Source organism: Watersipora subatra, chromosome 2, assembly GCF_963576615.1.
Source record: "Watersipora subatra chromosome 2, tzWatSuba1.1, whole genome shotgun sequence".
Taxonomy (NCBI): Eukaryota; Metazoa; Bryozoa; class Gymnolaemata; order Cheilostomatida; family Watersiporidae; genus Watersipora; species Watersipora subatra.
This window is the reverse complement of record NC_088709.1, coordinates 69,428,926-69,450,167: the sequence shown is the minus strand read 5'-3', so window position 1 is coordinate 69,450,167 and position 21,242 is coordinate 69,428,926. Positions and strand designations below refer to the sequence as shown.

Sequence of the window (21,242 nt, the reverse complement as noted above, 5' to 3'; positions counted from 1 at the left end):
ATATATATATCGTGGCACATTTACATGGAAGATGGAAGCTCTAAAATTGCCAATTGAGCCCGGCATTGCTAGGAGTAGACCTGCTTATTCAGTAGAAAGCTGTAGATAATGCGTAGATCTCTGGCCAACTGCTCTTACAACTTTTCCATCACACTAGAATTTTTAACGTCGCGGACTACCGATCTTATTATATTAAAAAATGTTCTGCAAATCCTAAAGGCAGTTGGATTAGGGGGTTAGTAGAGTGTTGGTATCTTTAGCTGAACGTCACAGGTTCTAGCCTCTTACATAGAAATCTTTCAAGAAGCACTTGAATTACCATCTATAGAGGTTCATAAAAATAAAGATAGATTACCAATGGTGGGTTGTCCAGACTCCACAGTTAGGATACTTTCTCCTGAGGGAGTATTAATGACCACTCTTGTTCTGTTGACCAGTGGTTCATCGTTTGACCTAGTTGAAACTTCACCTGCCTCTATAAGGGTGTCAGTAGGTTTCTCTTCAGTTTCTGTTTCAAACGGATTTGTGTTTTCCTCACTCTTTGGAAGATCACTACTAGGTTTGTTATCTACACATGCGTCATTCTGTGAGTTAAACTGCACGTTGTCTTTGTTTTTACTAGAACCTTCCGTATGGGTTTGACTAGAAGGCAGCTCAGACTCGGCCTCCATGGAAGTTTCCATAGAGGATTGTCCATCTACTTGTTCCAGTTTTGAACTATCCTTGTGGCAGTCATGTATCCTTGCTGAGCGTCTATCTGCGGCGGTTTCATTTTGCGTGGTCGACTTGCTCGATTGAGCCTTTTTAGTGTCTGCTGCACACTCCTTACTCGCTATCTTCTGTAACCTTTCCAACCTTGCTTTTACGGCAGCGTTACCAGCACCAGATGATGCAGCTTTTGCTGACTCCCGCAACTGTCTCAATTTTACAATTCTCTCATCGAGATCCACACCTACACTAACAGCACGAGGCGTTGGTGTCTTGCTTGCATTGGAAGCCTTAGATCTCAACTTTACTGTCTGCAGTGCGGGGCTTGGTTTTGCCGCTGGGGCTGCTGCATGATCCTCAGGCAAAGTTTCCAGAGAGCCACTACGAGGCATTGCACTAGCCGCGACCCGTTTAGCCAATGACTTCTCTTGTAACTTCTTCTGCCAGTCTGGTCGTGTGTCAGGAGGAGTGTTGGGGGTAGATGGAAGAGAGGAGGGTGTCTTCTTGAGGTCTTTGCTTGGCAGCGCTGACGGTCGACCTGGGGTTGACTTTTGAGATGTCTTGTGTGAGGCAGACAAGGAGCTGACATCAGGTTTATGATTGCTACGCTTGAAGCACGACCTGTGATAGAGCTTGCCATCAACCATGTGTTTCTCTATGAGATAGACCTTTCCATCACACAGCTCACACATCTCAGGGGCTGATCCAACAGCCTGCAAGAGATGATAAATCTACCGGATGAAACAAGCTTCTAAATGACTACTTAGGTTATCCAAAGGAAAAATGGAAAAAACCATCAAGAAATTGGAAACTAAAATGAGGATATTAAAAATCAAAATAAAAGGATATTCTAAACTAGAAGACTATTTTTAGAAAAAAGAAAGCAGTGCAAGGCCTTGTCAACTACTGCGATGTTGGTATTGAATCAGCAGCCAGCAAAATCACAGAGTAAAATGTGAATATTTTACTTAGAATGCCAAAACAATTGCAATGTCAAAATCTTTGATAGATGTGTCACTTTCGACTTATAACGAATTTATAAAGCAAAAGTGTAGTCCATAAGCTAAACAAACTAAACCATGTTTATTCATGCTATTTTCATCATATAAACTACAAATAGATGGTCTACCTCCATAAACATCTTGCATTTCTGCACAGAGAAGCCAAACTAGTGTACGGCGTGGTCCTTCAATCAAGGCAACACGGTTAATCTCGCAGACTCACCATGTATTACCCTAGTAATGCTAGTACAAGCAAGAGATAAACTACTAATCCCCCAACTTTAGTCTAGACCAGTGATATACTCTACCGGTGACGACTCTGACTTCTTTGCCATGCCAAGCTTCGGCCGTCGCTTTGACTCCGGACTTCGCATCGTCACCGATCTCTGCACAGGTGCCGAAGGTCTCTTTGAGGCTGTCTTCACTCCTGGCCCGCCAGCTGCAAGTAACCACGAATCAGTCTTTATTTTTTTATGTTGAGTTGCTCTCATACATAAAAATTTATATACACTCTACTAACGTCGTTCCAACAAGTTCCTACTCGCTAAGGGATGGATAACAAGGTTGGCTTTGCAGGGTGCTGGGGTTCACCAAGAGGAGCCATGCCCAATGGATACATGGACTGAGCATGCACTTCGATTGTTTCCCTTGCAACGTCGTATGTGCATTCCCTGCTTTCAACAGCTGTACATTAGTCAATAAAGTTAAGCGTTAAAATTTTTTGAATCTTTTTAATTATTTAAAATTAAAAATATTTCAATTTAAAAAAATTGAAATCGTTGAAAATTAAAATCTTTAACGATCTTCTGCCACTACATTATTCTTAAAATAATTATCTTAGTAATGGTGTTTTAACTCTACCAGCGCCTTGAGCTGATGGGTTGTCTACCGGTGTTTTGAGTCCATGATTGGCCGTCTATCAGTGGCACGCAGCTATGGTAGGCTTTAACAATGCTAAAACCACAAATACTCTCATCTCTAACAGAATTAGCCGATGAGAGGTGAACTGATGAGAGATGCAAATAGATTCTGAGCAACCCTAACACGGGAGACTATTACCGATACCATCAGAGGCACACTTTGAGCACATTAGCAGTAGCACTTTGTAACAACCCTTTTACCGTCGACCTTCAAAGACTACTACTTGGCATTCAAGAGATCATTACCTGTGGAAATCAACAATTAGCCAACAGTGGAGGGCCTAACACTGCAGAGAGTGGTTACTAAACCCAAGCATAATATTTGCCTCACTCAATAAACAGATTTGTGAAATAAAAATTCAACAGGTTTGACAGCTGGCATAAATTTCTAGCAGTAATGGATATATAATAAGAGGCTAAAGTTTTTACTAAACGTCAAAAAGGACAAGAGCGAGAGGGCAATTCCAGAAAGTTCTACAAGGAACTGCTAAATAAATACGCTTGTGTGACAGCAGTTAGCAAGTAGTACAGAATGATCTGAGTTCGGTTCTGACCACAATCTGTCCTTGAACTCTGTTTAAAAACATTTGTTTCTATACCACTTTAAAATGGTATAGAGTTTGTAAGTTTTAAGTTAATTTTAAGTTTTTAAACCATTCATGTACTAGAGAATGGCTAGTTTAAGCATTTATAGTGTTTTACATCATGAACTGTGTGTCGAGAATGCAGGTAATATAAAAGGAACCAGAATTGCACATAAAGAAATTGAGTACAAAAGGATATATGGCCATGTCTGTAGCAATTCATATCTCAGCCTCATTTCTTGAGAATTTTGAGAAAAATTAAACCATTTAGAAACAGCTTAGGCATTGTAATCTCACAAAAACTAAAAATAATTAATAAAAGACTGTGATGTGCTATACAAAACACACCCTAGGGTTCATATTTCATAAACCACAACAAATATGTCTGCATACAAGGGTTATATACTAGAGCTAAGGGGATGAAAAACAGACGACCAGTTGGCAACTGAGGACTAGTTTCGGTAGATCAAAAACAGACGACCAGTTGGCAACTGAGGACTATTTTCGGTAGATCAAAGGTGTTCGAGTTCCAAATTTATTTCCAGTTTCCAAAACAAAAAATTTGAAATTTTTGTTAGAACTCCAACTATTTTGAGATCTGAAACGTTGAAAAACCGAAGTTGGGCTGTGGTACATTTCCACTCACTTCTGAGCAATTACCAGGTATCTTTCATACAACACTGTCTATTGATTAGCTTATGCAAATGAGTTACTTGAACTCAAGAGCACGTTTGACCTGGCGCAAGACCTGTAATAAGCTGAGATCATGTACGCATATGGATTGTGAGGAGTTTTGCCATTACACCGAGTCATTAGCGTTACAAACAAGGTTCACAACCTCCAAAGATGGTAATAACTTGATAAGATATGCGTGCATTACACAGTCACTTGCCTGCGGTATTCCATTAACCCAGTCGCGCGTGAGACTGGCGTTTAGCCCGAGGACTAATGACAAGAATGATAGGACACACGATCCGACCTAATATCGATAAAAACAGCTGCTAATGATGAATAATACCGCAATAAATTATATGAGAAAATACTAAAAACTACCAGCAACAAAAATAGCACCAGCATATCTCTCTGATTGCGATTCAACACATTATTGGATGCCAGCGTTTCCATAGCAACGAAACTTGGAGAAACTAGGAGGCCAGCGAAGGGTGATGAATTACATGCCTGTCAGGTGGTGGTTAGGAAGGCTTAAAAGAATTTATCACAAATGGGTAAGGAGAGGAGTAAAATATGACAATAGAAGTAAGAGATAGTAAGGCCACGGAGAAACAACATGTTTTACTAAATATTTTCACTCGGTATTCAATATGAGCAAATCACTAAAGCAATATGCACGCACCAATTGGATGCCAATAGGGGCTATGATGTCACTTTTACAACATGCACGCGTTTCAACATTGTTTACAGCAATAAAAACTGATGATTCCAGAGGATATGGCTTGTCTTTGAAAAACAAGATCTCAGTGCTCCTGTACAATACGTTGGAGTCATATCACATCAATGCAAAACCTTTATGAAGGGCTCACTCCTCAGCCCATCACCGCTAGTAGAAAGCCTATCATGATGCTAGTAGACGGTCAATTCTGGACACAAAACACTAGGAGACAGCTAATCAGCTCCAGAGGTTGGTAGGGAGACAATGAGAGGCTCAAACACCAGCACTCTAACAATAATTTTCTCATAAACTGGTAAACAACAAGGCAAGGGTTAAAAAGTCAATGATAAGTGATGCCTATATTATTATATATTATTGAGTAATGCCTCCAATATTAGGAGGCAACCAACCAAATGCTCACAGCTGCATCCAAAAGAGACATTTGAACAATCTAAATACTAAAGCTACAAATACTTGAGATGAATTTGCAGTTTGAAGTCGCCAAGAACAAACTTGCTGATGCAAACAGCAAATTTGATCACAGGACAGGTGAGGTAAGACATCAGCTTTTAGAGTTTTGCTAAATAAATCTTACTTCTCATACTTTTTCCCACTAGCAATTCATGATTTATAACGTTACAGAAATATATCGAATAGTGATGAGCCATGATTATTAGCAGTGTCACAAATTTCATAAGCGATCATCACACAACAGAAATAACACATTTCCAAATAGTATGAACAGGTGAATTACATGTCAGTTTTTGTTATGTGACCACACTGTATGAAAATCATACAAAAAATTTCTTTTTTTTAATTTGAACGACAAAATTCGATTTTGCGAAAAATTTGAGTAAAAAATAGAATTCCATGAAATAGTTCACAGTGTAGCCTGTAGTGTAGTTAGTTGAAAATATTAAATTATATTATAGGCCTATATAAAACATGACTTTTCCATCAAACCTCCCTTTCTGAAGTTTTGTTTAATCACCAAGTCGAGTTGTCAAGTATCCATTCGCAACATTCTAAGAATGGAGATATCAAGTTATAATTGTGGACATACTATTTGTATAACATAAGAAGGTAGTGTCATATCACATGAAAATAAACACTAGAATGCAGATATGAATGAAAACCGAGCATGCTGACGAGCATGCTGACGTATGTTCACATACTTGAGGCAGTATAAAAGCCAAGTGTGGCTAACGGAGATAGCAGAATTGTTGACATTGTGGAAAGTCTTGTTTCACGTATTACCATGTCATTGGAAGAGATAATAGCTGTTTGGCAAGTAGCTCATAAGACAAGTGCAAACAGTTGTCTATCCAACCCTATTTATAAATTGGATGCCTAAAATTACATCATTACATCATCCTCTAGGATTAAAGATAAACTTACGCAATTTTTTGGATTTTATTAGAAAGTACTTTTCTATAATTTCCGATTGTTTTGTTTGAGATCTGACTGCCAGGATGTAAAGAATAAAGCCGATAAAATTGGATCGCAAGTAAAACGCTCAGATCAATCGAAAGTGCAATTATGATGCCTATAGTTGCAAAGATAATAGAGACGGGTAACACTGCAACATGAACGACTATAACAACATGGCAACTATAACAACTAGTGACATCATTTCGTATGTATTTTTCTGCTGAGAACTTTAACGGGGATCTCAAGTTTTTTAAATTTTATTCTAGAAAAATATTTTCAATTAGATCACCTCAAACATCAAAAACAATCGCAAATGATAGAAAAATATAGATACTTTCAAATAATCTAAAAAAAATATGTGTGTTCAACTTTAAAGGCGAACCAAGCAAGAGATTGTAGGAATAAGGCTGAGAAAACTGAGCATGAAGGCAGGAGCTAATTTCATGAAACTAAAACAGCTATATGGCGAGAAGATATCCGAGGCCTTTAATCAGCCCAGAGTGACTCACTGACATCACATGAACAGTTACAAGTTACCAAAGATCAGCTGTACACAGGTACACAGGCTATCTGTACACAGGCGCAGGCCAGATAGCAAGTTATTAATCAAGCTTTTAGTAAACAGGAATATACTAATCAAAATCTAGATTTTTCCAACTGACTCAGCAATTGAAAAGTTACATATTCAGACCACCTATGAAAACCATTGGCATGTGCCAGAATGAAAGCACCTGTCAGTACATGACTCACAACTATTACGGAGGAGCAAACCTGCCATAGGATACCACTTTATACTTTGCTAGACAACATAAACGTCTCTTCATCTGCAGTGGTGTGCGAAATAAACTGGACCCCTTCGATAGAAAACTAAAATTCTCATTTACAACATTATTACTCATTGTAAATTTAGTCAATAACCATAAATTATATATCAAATTAATCCTTGTTTTGTTCTGATTCCAAACATGTAAATCAGACAGCTGTAAAATTGTTTTTAAACAATTATGCAGGCTAAATTCTGAACATCTCATTTTTTGATGGTTAAAGACAACAATCTGTACAAATATGATCATACCACATACATCATCTGGTTATTTCAAGTCATACGCATGTATATGAGCAACAATGTTGTAAATGAGAATTTTACTTTTTCAATAAAAGCTCCAGTTAATTTCGCACACCACTGTGGCAGCAATGCATTTCTCTTTTCACGCAAAATACTTTAAGGTTTTTGGTTCGGTGATTTTTAATGATACATAAATGGCAGGTATCTGTTATCGAGATGACCGTAACCATTGAAGGAATTGAATCGGAACTAAAGAGATTCTAGAAAAATTTGAGTTTCCTGATTACCCTCGGCTTTCCAACTATCAACAACCCATTGATACAATGTACAGAAGTGCAAATCTGCTACATGAACTGAGAGGCTTTTAGTTAATCTCAGCTAATCTCGCTTCAGACACGACCGAGACTGGCATCAGCCGCGCTGACTTGGATATGACTCATCCCTTACCAGCTACTTCATCCTTGAAACAGTTATGCAGCTGCGCCACGTATGTGATTATGCTGAGCTTGTCTGGCACCTCCAGTCTCACCATATCCTCCGCGTCCAGCAAGGCTGGCACGCCTATACCTTCCGCTACAGAGAATGCCTGCAAAATTTAACAGATTTCTACACATCATACAACACGGGAGAATGCTGACTGCTATCCATTGATTGTCTACAGGGTGGAAAGATAATGCTATGTCATCGTTGTAATCACATGGTGAGCAGGCTTGTTGAGATGTCAAAAGACCCATTTCATGATTGGCCATGGCCTACAGACATGACTCCCCAATTTTCCTGGAAATTCTATTGATCACTGACCATTGGAAACTGGACTGCTAGTGATGATCTCTGAACACTCTAAACATGAGGGAAATGAAGTCATTCCTTCCTACTTCAAATCCTTCTATCTTATGCGTCAGAACAAGAAGGATCAAAGGTTAGAGGAATAAAGTCAAATCGTAACTTACCAATTCATTGTTCTCAAACACATTCTCCTTGGAAAGGGAGTCATAGTCACTACAATAGAGTAGGACTTTGAAAGTAGACACAGCAGAAGCTACTTGCAAAGCTAATGGACTGTACAGAATATTATATTACTGCAGGTAATAAAGTCCTACAGGTCATAGATGCTTCAAGTATCATTAGCTGCAAATTTAGCTTTGTCTTTGATGAGATGAATTTAGGCCATCAGCTTCAAATTCTTCATACTAGTTAGGGCAGAAAATCATAAATAAACATCTAAGCCTAAAAACAGTATAGATTATGATGCAAAGGTTTTAGTGCTGGGCACTTCACTAGCTCCCACTCATTTTGTAGTAGCCAAAGGTGATAGGTAAGAGTACTTCAAAGCAAAGCTTAGAATTATGTTCTTATCAAACACAGCATCCAACCTAAATGAGATGAAAAAGAATTAATCCCTAGTTACTAACGGTGAATTGTCTTGGAACTGCAGAGTGAGTACACACCTGACCAACCAATTAAACCTTGTACTTATATATAACATATGTAAACCGGCCAGGTGGGAACCATGAATTCATAAGTTACCACAAATGTTGATTTATGTATGGCTGGCAAGAAGGAAGTCTATACAGAGAGGTGAAATAAACAAAAAATTTTAAGTCACGCTCATGATGTACAATCATAAGAACAGGTCATCTCTCTATTTTCTGGACACTTTGAGTGATATTTAAAACAAGGTTTGCACATTAGCCGAAGACTTCTTATGCATAAATATTGGTCATCTACAGCCATAGTGGTGTTGGCACGTGCTCAGGTTTATGCATATCATTTCCATATAAAAGGAGGATGGGATTGACAAATGGCTGGAATGCGGAGAGCCTCGTCATTACCTTATACGAATTGAGTTTAAACCAAAAGGAACGTCACACATTTCATTGGCCACAATACTGGAATAATGTTCCAACAGTGTGTAATATGATGGGATGTTTCTATTAGCGCAGAAATTTTTAACCATTACTGACCATGGCACATTTCTTACATTTACAAAATCCTAGGGCATACCATGACACAGAATGACACCCTGATGCAGTAATGCTTATAGTTCCTGTTTTTTGATGTATCTTTAAACTCACTCACTGTAAAGTGAAGGCTTTTTTAACGAACACAACACGGATATCCTCGCACGATTGGTAAAAAGAAATACGAAGCTCAAGGCCACCTTTCGGAGCCTCAGAGTAATTGTGTGTATTCGAGAAAAAATCATTTTGAGTGGGGCTCAAACCCGTGGTTTTCTGTTTAGCAAACCGACAGCAACCAACTGCACAAATCAGCCACCTTGCCGAGCTGAAGGATAATAATTCTCTGTACTTGATGACCCTAAAAAGTGGACTCATAATACTATAGATGCAGTTTGAAAAAGAGGTATTTTATTGATAATTTCCCATGGTATAACTGATATCTCTCACAACACACTAGTGCGCTGGGCAGCACACTGGTGGAAATCACTACACTAGTGGACTAGTATTGACTAATAAAGAAAGATAATTTGGAAAACCAGCCTTGTTGCATTGGTGGAATAGCATTTATAGTTCCTCTTTACTATAATAAAAACCGTGTCCGTACGTCTTTTGAAAGCGTTAAGAACAAAATGCATTGTACAGGAATAGCTCAGATACTCAGCTTGGTAGACGGACACGCGAATCACTGCGCCACCAAGCAGCTTCATGGAATAATTGTGGACATAATTATTACACATGATGATCTCTCATGACATTTGGGGTTGCCAGGATACTAGTGGAAATAAAATATCCAACGGCTAGATTTGGAGCTTTCTTTCAGTAGCAATCTGAGCCATGATCAGCTAAAATCAGGTTTTCCTGATTTCCATTTACAATAGTCTAAAATCTAGGCAGAATGTACAAAGAATCATACTGCGGGTAGAAAGAGTCTAGAAGACTTGAAGCTGGCCAACATTTGAGGTCATGGCATGTACATAGCCATGCAAGAGGCTGGCTACAGCGGGCTGATCAGGTTACACCACACCTTGTAAGCCCAAACGAACAATAGAACGACCTGAGGACTAGAATAAACATAACAACAAACGAGCCGTGCCAGCAAACCCAAAGCATTTAGCTACCAATCAAGTAAGTAGAACGGGGATAAGGGAGAATTTCTTTCATATGAACTGGCCAAAGGCTTCAAAAAACTACAATATGCTTTTATATGAATGCTGGTATGGATATGAATCACAAAAACAGTGTCACGCAGTTGCTTCATCTCGACATAGTCCTGTCAAAATAAACATGACTGACAGAAACACTCATTTACTGTCCTCACTCGCACTTCGGAAGAGTGACTAAGATCAGCCGCTGTTAACAATGGCAAGTTATTGAGTGAAGTACCAAAGGGATCTGACAATTTCCCAGTGAACTAACAATTACCCAGTGAAGAGTGAGTAAGCAAGGGCCAACAAAAGAAATGGGATGAACCGACAACAAGCATTCTAGTCAAACACAGATGACAAACAATAATTATGGACTAACAAGCCATATAGCACAAAGATGTCACCAATCGACACTGCATCTTTCAAGTAAAGGAGTAGTAACTATGCATTTTATGGTTCCTTGAGCATGGTAAGTTCTCCGGCATGGAGAGTTGGCAAGGGGCCAAACAAGTAGTCATTTTATTAGCTTGCAACCTAGGATTATCTGACCATACATTCATTGGAAAGCATTACTCATGGAAGATGCTGTTATCTGCAACCCTGGTAGGCTACAATGTCATTTGAAGCGATGAAAGTGGCATCCATCATTTGAAAAGCCTTCCTATTTCGTCTAGCCACACTAGGCTGCTTAGACGAAACAACAATATTAATATCAGGTAACTAAATACTCTTGCGAATGGGCTCGGTGATGAATCACCTTCCACTCGAAACATTCAAACATAGCAAACATTCCATATAGAGGCGGGCAAGCCGTGAGTTAGCATCAGATATCCCCAAAAAATGTAGCCCACAGATTATTGTACAAGTATAAAATGATGTGGGATGTCAGAGCTCCCACACTAGATGATTGAAAGAGAAATCGGGCTATCAATAGTTTATTATTCCGTCTGGTTTATGTAACCTTCCATAGCTCTTTCAATCTGCTCTAAAAACCATTTCCGAAACAATTATTCACCGGAGTTCATTGAGCTATCGCTATCGACTAATTGATCTTGAACAAGCCGATTCTTTGTAATCAGCCAGTATCGAGTACGCAACACAAACACAGACTTGACCAACTGACTCACGGGTTAAAAATAACGCTCAGGTGTTACTAAATCGCTAGAATAGGATTTGCACAAAAATGTTTATTGAAAGAGCTCTGTGTTGGCTAGCCAAACAAAGCAGGATGCATATGAATAGAATATACATAACAATTTCATGCAACACGGTTTAGCAATGAAGAAGGAAAAATGATTAACGGTGCTGGGAGACCTGACATTCCTGAACGGGTGATTAAAGTGAAAAGACAAACTAGTTCTAGACTAAACACCAGATGAGACCGTAGGTACTTTAGGATTCCTGTACCCTCGGAAGGTGAACATGACAAACTAGCAAAAAAATTATCAAGGAATGGCAACAATCATTTAGTCCTATACACATCCATAAATCTGAGCTATCTTTCATTTCAACACAGTAATTACTCTATCAATGCCTCTCAGACAAATTTAATGAAACATTTTCATACACACACCAAATGCGTTTGTTATACAGTAAGAATTCAGTTATAGAAGCCTCAAAACATTAATCTATTTAAAAATATTTTGCACTAAACATCGCCACATGCACTTATTCAAGCTAGATGGTTCCAGGTTGTCTATTGTAAACACATTTTCCCAAGAATGTAACCAACAAATCGCATCATCTTTTTAGCAAAATAATTTCAACTCCAGAAGTGGCTCTTGTGCAAAACAAGTTTTTTTATTTTTTTATATAAGTTTTATATCAAAAGGTCAAGCAGCTTTTATAATTTTTTCTGACATACCACAATAATGGCTTCAAGTAAAAATTTTAGTTATACTTTACAATACTGTAAAGAATACGGTATCATCTCTTACTTGTATCAGCTTGACTAAAGCTTTTCTATCCGAAAGCATACAATGTAGTTCATGTTACTCACTTCATATTTGACCTAGATGAAGCCTGAAAATAGTCGCTTTAAAAGAGGAGGTCATTGAGATATATATATATATATATATATATATAGGTCATTGAGACTAGCTATATGTTATATAATGTCACCAATTCTGACAATTTCGCTACTACTTCTATTAACTACACCATTCTCAAATAAACTGTCCACATCATCCAAAAGATAGAGTGATCTGAATGCAGGCATATTAGGGTTTAATGCATAACATGATAACAGGCTTTTCCATAAGGCAGGAGTAGTTATCGTTGTATTTTTGCATAAGTGGGTAGTTTGATTTCAGAGATTTCAGAGAGACTTTCAAGTGAAAGGAGAGTACCGTAGACGCTCCTTCAATGTACACTTAATATAACGCAATTTCCACATAACGTAAAAGATTTATGTGAAGTTTTTGCTTTGTACTACATAAAAATTCCATAACATAAAATTTCAAGTCGGTGCAAGTTCCCATATTTGATTTGAATAATCTTGTAGTTAGCCTTGAACCAACACTTTTTTCTCGCCGCACGTGTGAGACAAAATGACATACAGTACATATAGCATAATCTCTATTTTATACAGACTTGTGTACATGTTCCATGACATTCTAGCTCGCTGTGACAGACCGTCAGACGTGTCGACAAAACAAATAATCAAGCGATCAATTGGTACAGGTGTTATGGCATCGGTTTACTAATCTGAATGTCACGGAGTTGGAGTATCGACGAAAGATATTTTTTATCCTAACCTTGACCCCTAGAGACAGATTGACCATGGAATGGTGCACACCGTTCTTACTATAGTGAAAATAAAATATTTTACTACATTGTAGACGTATAAAATATTTGTTATAAGTTTTTCTTTGCAAAATAGACCTTGCTGTCAAGAAAAAATAAACAAATATTGTAAATGGGCAATGAAAATGCTCTTGACTCATTGTAAACATGCCGCAATCATTACAATGAAACGAGTGAAAGTAATAAATAAAAAGCAAAAAGTTGTTGATGCAGACCAATAATACTGCAGTTACGGTACAGCAAACAAATTGAAAAGTTGAGTCTAGTTTTTTTGTATAGCCAAAGGGGTCAGTTTGAAAAGATCTTGAAATGTATTACACAATTTGCATGTATTTTACTGTTCGTATGATATAAAACCATTTTAACGTAAACTTTCCTGGAGCAGATTATCAACGTTGTAGGAGCTGTACTGTACTCTCATAGTGATTAATTATTCAGAATGATTTGAAATAAATATCCTTCAATTTGTTTATTAAGTGGTTACTACAACTTTAGCACAATTGTCCAACTCAAAATCTTAACAGATAATGTCATTGAAAACCAACTGGCTTTGATCTAAAATTGTCTTTGATTAGCTTGCAATAGCCCTCTAATAATACAGTCAAGTGATCAAAAAGTTGCTCAAATAAACTATTAAAACAATGATGACTACATGAGCAAGACCGTTACTCATGTAACTTTTCATCATAGAGATAACCATAAGAAACATAACAATAGAATTAGTCTTACTCTTGTGACTTTTGATCATAGAGATAACCATATGAGACCTAACAATTAAATTACTCACATGAGTTCAGGCCTGAATCTGTGAATAAGCGCACAGAAAGCCATTCCACTTCTCCAGGAAGTAGTCATATTCGTAATCTCAACATCCCGATAGCCAGCGACTCTGTTCTTACACCATATTTGAAGAGCTTTAACTTTTCCCACGCCCGCCATATCAGCTAACAAACCTGAATAGTAGCCAATCAAATAGTATTAGATGAGTACACAATCCTAAATACTTTGGTGATTGCTTGTAATAACAATGCTCACACTATCATAAACCCATCCGCGTTCACATCAGCAAAATGTCCACAGCATAACATTGTTATTATACAATGTGGTTGCAGAAATGGTCAAATACTAGCACCACAGAAGCTGTCATAAAAAAATGGATCAAGCAATCCGCAATGGTCAATCGCCATCACCACATTGATATACATTGCGCAGGCTGTCGCGGATGTTGGGCGACAAAGTATAAGAAAATTTTGATAGCTACAAACTTTCCCACAGTATCCGACGTTGCCTCGACGAGGTCTTCGGTTTATGGTGTCATAATCCATAAATAATCATCGAGAGAACAACACCGAGATACAGTAATATAGTGTGAACCAGCCTTTACTAGCTAGAAGTACTTGCACAATTCAATCTGTGATTGCAGCTTCGTTGCTAAAGCTAAATCGTCACAGCTACCCTTTTCAAGTAGCCCATGCCTGCAACAGTGAGCGAGGCAGGTTAATCAAACACTAGAAAATGATGAACAGTTGATCACTGTTTGTAATTAGATCTGCGTGCAGTGTCAACACTTTAGTTCTAGGTACATGTAAACAGTGCTCTGGAAAATACCGACAAAATATCCACTATACTGAATACTACACTAACTACGAAAGCTTTTACCATTCTATTAAGAGGTAAGCGAAGTTCCGATTCCAGATCAACACCTGTTTTCCCTGAAGGCCAACAGATACATTTACATTGAGTAGACACAATCAAATTTGATAAACACCATAACGCTTACCTAGCTTTTAGTTAACCCAAGGTATGATATCAGTGCATTCCTTATCGTTTGACTGCTGACAATAGAGTTGTACGAATACACAAAATGACATGCACTAATTCAGTATAATCTATAAAAAAACAGCGTGTGTTCAGTCAGTATATATTTAGAGAAATGCTTCGGAACAATCACTGCCCGGCTGAGTGCGGAGTAAGAAGAAACCATGGCAACCGAAATGTTGACTAGGGTCATGGTTCAGTGGATTATGAACTAGCTATTTGTCCATGAAGACAACTCTAAATGAAATCTAGTTTGTGAATACAGAGAACTCAATTTGGAGAAAATCACTGTGATGTGGCAATAACAGGCATAAAATCTTGTGGTGTTACCCAACAGAACTTTTATGTTGTGATTAGTAATGGCTGATATTTCTGGAGACCATAATATAGCAGAAAAATACTGTTAGTTTTTTCTGTTTTATTTTATAGCACATCAATTGGCAGTAAGAATCTTCAGTTTTTGGCTATTTATAAAAATCTATTCGATGTAATGAACATGACAAACGTTGCATATAACCTTGTTTCACAGGGTGCGAAAACTTTCAAAAAGTTTTGTCTATAAAACTCTCTACCCGTAGATTTATAAGCTTTTTTAAAGTTACTTCAAAGTCTACGCAAAAAAATATGGCACAAATTGATCAACCGTACTTAGTTGAACAGTTTTAGATGCAGTACTTTAAACAAACCTTATGCCGGAACTTCCAAAAGCTTTACAAAAAGCTATTAAATCATTTTACAAAAAAGCCATTGAAGCATTGTAAAAACATAACTACCTTTGTTTTTAATGAACACATCTGAGTGACAGACAGACAGTACACAACTTGGAAATGGTTCAAAACTTTCAACACGATTCATAGCCTATCTTAAAGGTAGAGATAATGTCAGCAACACCCGTGAAAAGCTAGGTTTACAATGCTTGAATCCAGAAGAAGAAATCAGAGAGTAGCTTTACTGATGAAGATCCTATCACATGAAAGTAAGCATTATGTTTTAACTTCTGCTTATGATGAGCTTACTACTGACAGAAAGGATACTGCCATAATCACACGTGCTGCTGCCCGTGGTGAACCAACATCAATATAGCCTATGCCACGACTCACCTCCTTCATAACAGTTTCTTACCCAAAACCGTTAGAGACTCGAGACCTAAATCTCAGACTGAAACATAACTCAGCTTAATGTTGGTATCTAGTTGAACCAAAAGCTTAACCAAAGTTTTACTTCTGAGGCACTTTCTCAAGGCCCCTGGGGCTAATTACAAGTGTACTATTACTATCAAGTAAGTAAATACGGCCCACCAATGATTTATTCAGGTATATGGTTAAATGTGCTAATAATAAAAAGCGTGTAGTTATTAGAGCTTTTAAGATAGAATTACACGTACAGTAAAACATACTACGTACGATTAACTAGGGATACAGCTTACAGTACAACAGTCTTGAAAGATAGCTTAGTTAGCATGTACGTGAATGTCACTGGTATTTCGGTAATAAAAATACGATGGTTATATCGATGATTCAATAGAATAACGCTCCGCAACTTACTCAACCATTAAGACCTCGCCAGAAGAAATATCACGTTTACACTATCTGCACTGGCTTTCCAGTATCCAACGAGTAGGAGTGATAATTTACTGTCACGGGTAACTTGACCGGAAGTCACAATCGCAAACTAGCGGCTTCTAGTCAGGCGTTCGTTTTCGACTCGGAATCAGACCGTTCAAGAAATAATGATCACTTATTGATATTCATTATACAGCAAAACTTTAATAAATTTAAATCAAAAATTATTTATATGTAAAATGTACAAAACTATTTAAACAAATAAATTTACTGTAATAATATAAGGTGATTTACAATACATTCAAACTTTTGGGAACTCTGTTAGCGCATCAGCTCGTGACAATCAAAACTTGCCGACTCGGCCTTAGCTTGTACGTGTAATATAAAGTAAGACAATCGCTACGCCTGTCAAAATAATTATATAATATAATAGAGCGGCGAGCAACAACAACTGTTGTTGCTCGCCGCTCGACAACTACGCAAAAACAACAGCTTGTCAAGACAGGCTACCTCGCACCTAATCATTAAAATTATCTACGTAGTGTTTGAGTTGTCGGCTCCTTTTTAGAGAGGGCACTACTACGAGCGATGGCTCAAATTGTTCCGAGTTGCACTTCTGCCGCAAAGTTCAATCTAGGGTTTTAAAAATTGCACTCAGCTTCCAGCAAATCTTTAACTTTGGTACTTACCGATGGTCTATAAGAGAAATGCTGAGGTGTTTATTCTTGAGCTGTATATATATTACTTTAGGATTTGAAAAAAAATCAGTTGCAAACTCATTTTAAATCAAACAAGTTGCAAACTGATATGATTAAAATCAAATCACCTCTTCGTTAGCGAATTATATTTAACAAATCAAATCAGTTGATTAATGCGCACAAATTAGATCCTAAATAACTCAATAAAATGCTGGAAACATTTGATAAATGGTCAAATACAAAAATATCTAAAAAGCGAAGCAGAAGTTCTACAAATAAGCTAGGTTACCATATGTTTTCGTATTTTCATCAGTTGATTGAACAATGTTGTTAAATATTGTACTGCATACAAGTCATAGTAAGAAGTAGATGAGTGATATATTTTTTTCTATCCTTGCTTGTGTTAAGTATGTGTATCATGTATTTTTACCTAAGAACCACAGTCGGCAGAACATAAAATATTACAAATAAACTAAATTATTGACAGTGAAGAGAATATTTCCAGCTTTCATTGCATCACACACTATTACCATTACATTTCAGAAACAACAAATTTGAAAAAATATACCCAGCTGGATAAAACACTTTGAACGAATAATGAATTTGGTTTTATTAAAAACTTTTTTTATTGAAGCAAATGTTGCAGTGACAGACAAAACCCTGAGAGCCGATTCAGCTGGTATTTGTTTTATTTTATCAATGTGAGAAGTTATACCATAGGTAGCCTGATTTGACTGTTCTAGACATAGTAACCCTAAAATCATAATAGCACTATAATAATAGATCGGTTAACAAGTCTGCTGTAAATTAGGCTATTAGGGCTGTGATGAAAAGATGCTTGGAAGACACAAAATCGCTAACATAGAAATCTTAACATGGGCAGGCCTATCATCAATGGCTGACATTCTTATTGAAAAAAGTCTGAAATAGTTGGGTCATGGTAATGTAGATAGAATGAAACAAGACCTGCTTCCACATCAACTGATATACTCTCAACTATGCGATGCTTCTATGTCAACTATTGTACTCTCAACTATGTTAATGGTCGGCAAAATAAAGGAAGACTTAGACTCCACTATAAAGATGTAGATAAGTGGAACTTAAAATGGAGGCAGATCAATATAAAATCATAGCAGGTGACTGCTTGTATTTGAGCTGATTGGAGATCTGCTATCATGCATAAGCAACAACATAGTATTAGTGGCCTTGACTGATTGCAAGAGAATGAGTGAGAGAGAGTGCGAGAAAGGGTGCAAGATAGAGAGTGCGAGAGAGTGCAAGATAGAGAGTGCAAGATAGAGCGAGAGAGAGTGTGAGAGAGAAAGCGAGTATGAGAGAGAGAGGTGAGAGACAGAGACCATATTTTATAGTGATTATTACAGTTTGCTTTAATAGATACAATCGATGTTGAAAACACCGACAACTATAATTTTTGTGACCAGGTTGGTGATAGAGCAAATATCTACATATATAGTTAGAGAGTAACTCGGCAGACATGAATGTCTAGTAGTCAGTCATGTATGTCTCAGCAATCACTTATGCATCTTCATAGACTTCGTTATCTGCATGAAGTCTTCACAAAATAGCTGTTAACTACCATGTACAGACAGTCCATGAACCTGTGAACCGGTTTAGTATGTGATCCTTTGTTGAGTTCTTCAATAGATATGAATAACAGGAGGAGCGGATCAAGCAAATGTTCCTAATTGCTTTAAAAGTGAACAGAGTTTTGGTCAATTCATATGATCATATCAGTATTTTTCTATTCTTTGAGATTGTTTTTGATGTTTGAGGTGATCTGACTGCCAGGCTGGCAGTCAAACCATCTCACACATCAAAAAAACTCACAAATGATAGAAAATACCGATACTTTCTGAAAATTACTAAAATCTGGGATAGACAGGAAGATTCCTAGAATAACCCAAAGCTTAGCTGTTACAGGATGCCGACCATAATTGTCGATGCATTACCTAACTTCTGGCTGGAGATTGTCACCAATCTAAGAAAACGTGGTCAAATTCTATCGTGGTGCTACCAGGCTACTGAAAAGTTTAAAACGTTGACAATACCTTGAATAAACATAATCAATATAACAAAATTTATATTCTATGTACATTTAAATTATTAAAAACGATGCAGTGTAAAGATTCTGGCTAGTGAAGAGCACAAGATAGAAACCTGACAATACATTTCCAATCACCCTTAGCCACAATTCATATCAAAAAGGCAAAGTCCGGAACTGCTACAGATCCTTCAGAGATATTCAAACTGTGATAAGAGGTTTATAGCAAGAAATCTGTCACATTGAGCTTGTCGGCTTAGGCTCATCTCTTTGTTCTTGTTTCTGTAGATAATCATCAATCTCTTTTTTGACAGCAGCAGACCGGCTGAGCTGTCGCTTTGGGTAGGTAAGGCCAAGTATCGAGGCCACCATAATTAAACCAGAAACAGAGACGACAGTTTTTGCATTCATTCCGCTCACCGAGGTATCTAAAATGGTGATACTATTCATCAAGCGAAGAGCCAAAACTCCTGTAACGTAAGTGTCTGAACAAAAGAGTGAGAAAAGGTTTTAAAAGGCTTATTAAAACTATGTAAATGCTAACCAAGAAGAAAAACATAACATTGCTGCGGGAAGGGTTTGCGAAGTCTGACATAACGGATAAATTCATCACAGCAGTAGTTGCTAAGCCGTACTCAAGCTATTTGTGAATTCTACCTGCTTCCAAGTACACCATCACTCATGTATTTCCAACAAACTGTTCTCTTGCAATTCATTTTAAAACGGTGTTTTCAAAATTTGTTTAATTTAATACCTTTTAGATAAATTTCACTTCATCAAATCAGTTTATTTATACTTGTTTTTTATAAACTATCCAACTGTACAAATTGAAACATTTCAAATAATTTTAAAATGGTAAATTCAAATTAACCAAGTTTGACACGCATTGAATTTTGCGCCAATAGGAATGTATTGCTTACTGTTTACACTTTGGCTACTATATTTTCTATCCTAAAAGGAAGCAGCTAATTCTCTCAGTTGGAAGTTGTCTCTACGCTGTGGGTTACCTAAAAAAGAAATGAAGCTTGGTCAGAAGATACCCAATACCAGTTTGCTTTATTTTCAGCCTACAGAGCTGTTTTATATACAATTTTAATGACAAAAGCTGTGGAACTAAGGCTAAAGGCTATCATTGATCGTGTTATAAACTTATTACAATAACTAAGCTTACGAGTATTGCTAAAAATACGCCAAAAATAATTTTATCTACAAACATTAAACTATATTTAGAGTTAGTCATTCATAAAAAGCAAGCGAACGAAATTGAACATAATAAATCATGGATTTAAAAGGACATTAGCAGCGCAGCCTACAAAAAGAATGGCTTCTAAGGCTAAACAACAAAACCTAGAAAAGACCCCAAAACTGGAATGCAGGCGTGAAATGGAGTGAGCCATTAAAAGTCCAAATTATACTAATTAATTTAAAGCTTTTGTGTTGCTCTAAGCGTACTATGTAACTGTATCTTGTACCATGAAATAGAGAAAGACAGCATGTGACGAACCTTGCTAATTCAATCTAACCCAACCCGCTAGTAAATAAGTCAAACAACTCCTACTCACTCACGAAGTAAAATCATGCAGATTGCTACATCATTTAACATGGCTTATAATTGAAACTTGGCTAAAGCACCTTTAATGAAATGTTGAATTTCGTATACACACCGAGTCATAGACCACAGTGTTGACTATAAAACATTTTGATAATTGTGTTTGTCACTAAATTAGGTTAAAACTGCTTTGAATGTTGCAGATGTTAATCAATGATCTGTGTTACTCAATGATCTGTATTGAGTAGCATACAGCTTCAAATGCTAAGTGATAATACTGCTACCAAGCTAATTGTCTATACAATGAGAAAACCCAGAAACTGGCAGCAGGTTGGTCCAGTCACTAGCCTGAAATGGAAACTAAATAAATACATCTCGCTACTTTTGACTTCAAGATCGGAGAGCCTAACAGTTATAGAGTGAAACCGATACTACCTTTCGGTTTTATGAGAAAGGTATTGCTGTTGGGCCATCTTAAGAAGAAAAATGAGATGATGGTAGAAGTCAAGATATGAACTGTCTGCAGATCTGTTGAAATTTTT

General features: G+C 37.2%; 1 protein-coding gene and 1 long non-coding RNA gene across 7 annotated transcripts in view; both read right to left on the bottom strand.

Annotated features, from left to right (window-relative positions):
* LOC137387287 (protein-methionine sulfoxide oxidase mical3a-like) overlaps positions 1-16,432 on the bottom strand; it is an 81,276-nt gene extending 64,844 nt beyond the window's left edge. For 5 of the 6 annotated variants that reach the window (XM_068073640.1, XM_068073644.1, XM_068073642.1 and 2 more), the window contains exons 1-6: positions 16,374-16,432; positions 13,799-13,964; positions 8,051-8,099; positions 7,548-7,686; positions 2,018-2,148; positions 356-1,421 (exon numbers count right to left, since the gene is read on the bottom strand). In XM_068073640.1, the coding sequence (XP_067929741.1) occupies positions 356-1,421; positions 2,018-2,148; positions 7,548-7,686; positions 8,051-8,099; positions 13,799-13,950 (1,537 nt within the window). In that variant the 5' untranslated portion in view covers positions 13,951-13,964; positions 16,374-16,432. Of the gene's footprint in view, positions 1-355; positions 1,422-2,017; positions 2,149-7,547; positions 7,687-8,050; positions 8,100-13,798; positions 13,965-14,791; positions 14,925-16,373 lie in introns of those variants that run through there. The other variant, XM_068073641.1, reaches the window with a different exon arrangement.
* Positions 16,433-19,172: 2,740 nt separating this feature from the next.
* LOC137388600 (uncharacterized) lies at positions 19,173-20,187 on the bottom strand. Its single transcript, XR_010977970.1, has 2 exons — positions 20,072-20,187; positions 19,173-19,579 (listed from the first exon to the last, which is right to left on the bottom strand). It is a non-coding gene; the product is annotated as an uncharacterized lncRNA (long non-coding RNA).
* Between the last annotated feature and the right edge of the window lie 1,055 nt (positions 20,188-21,242).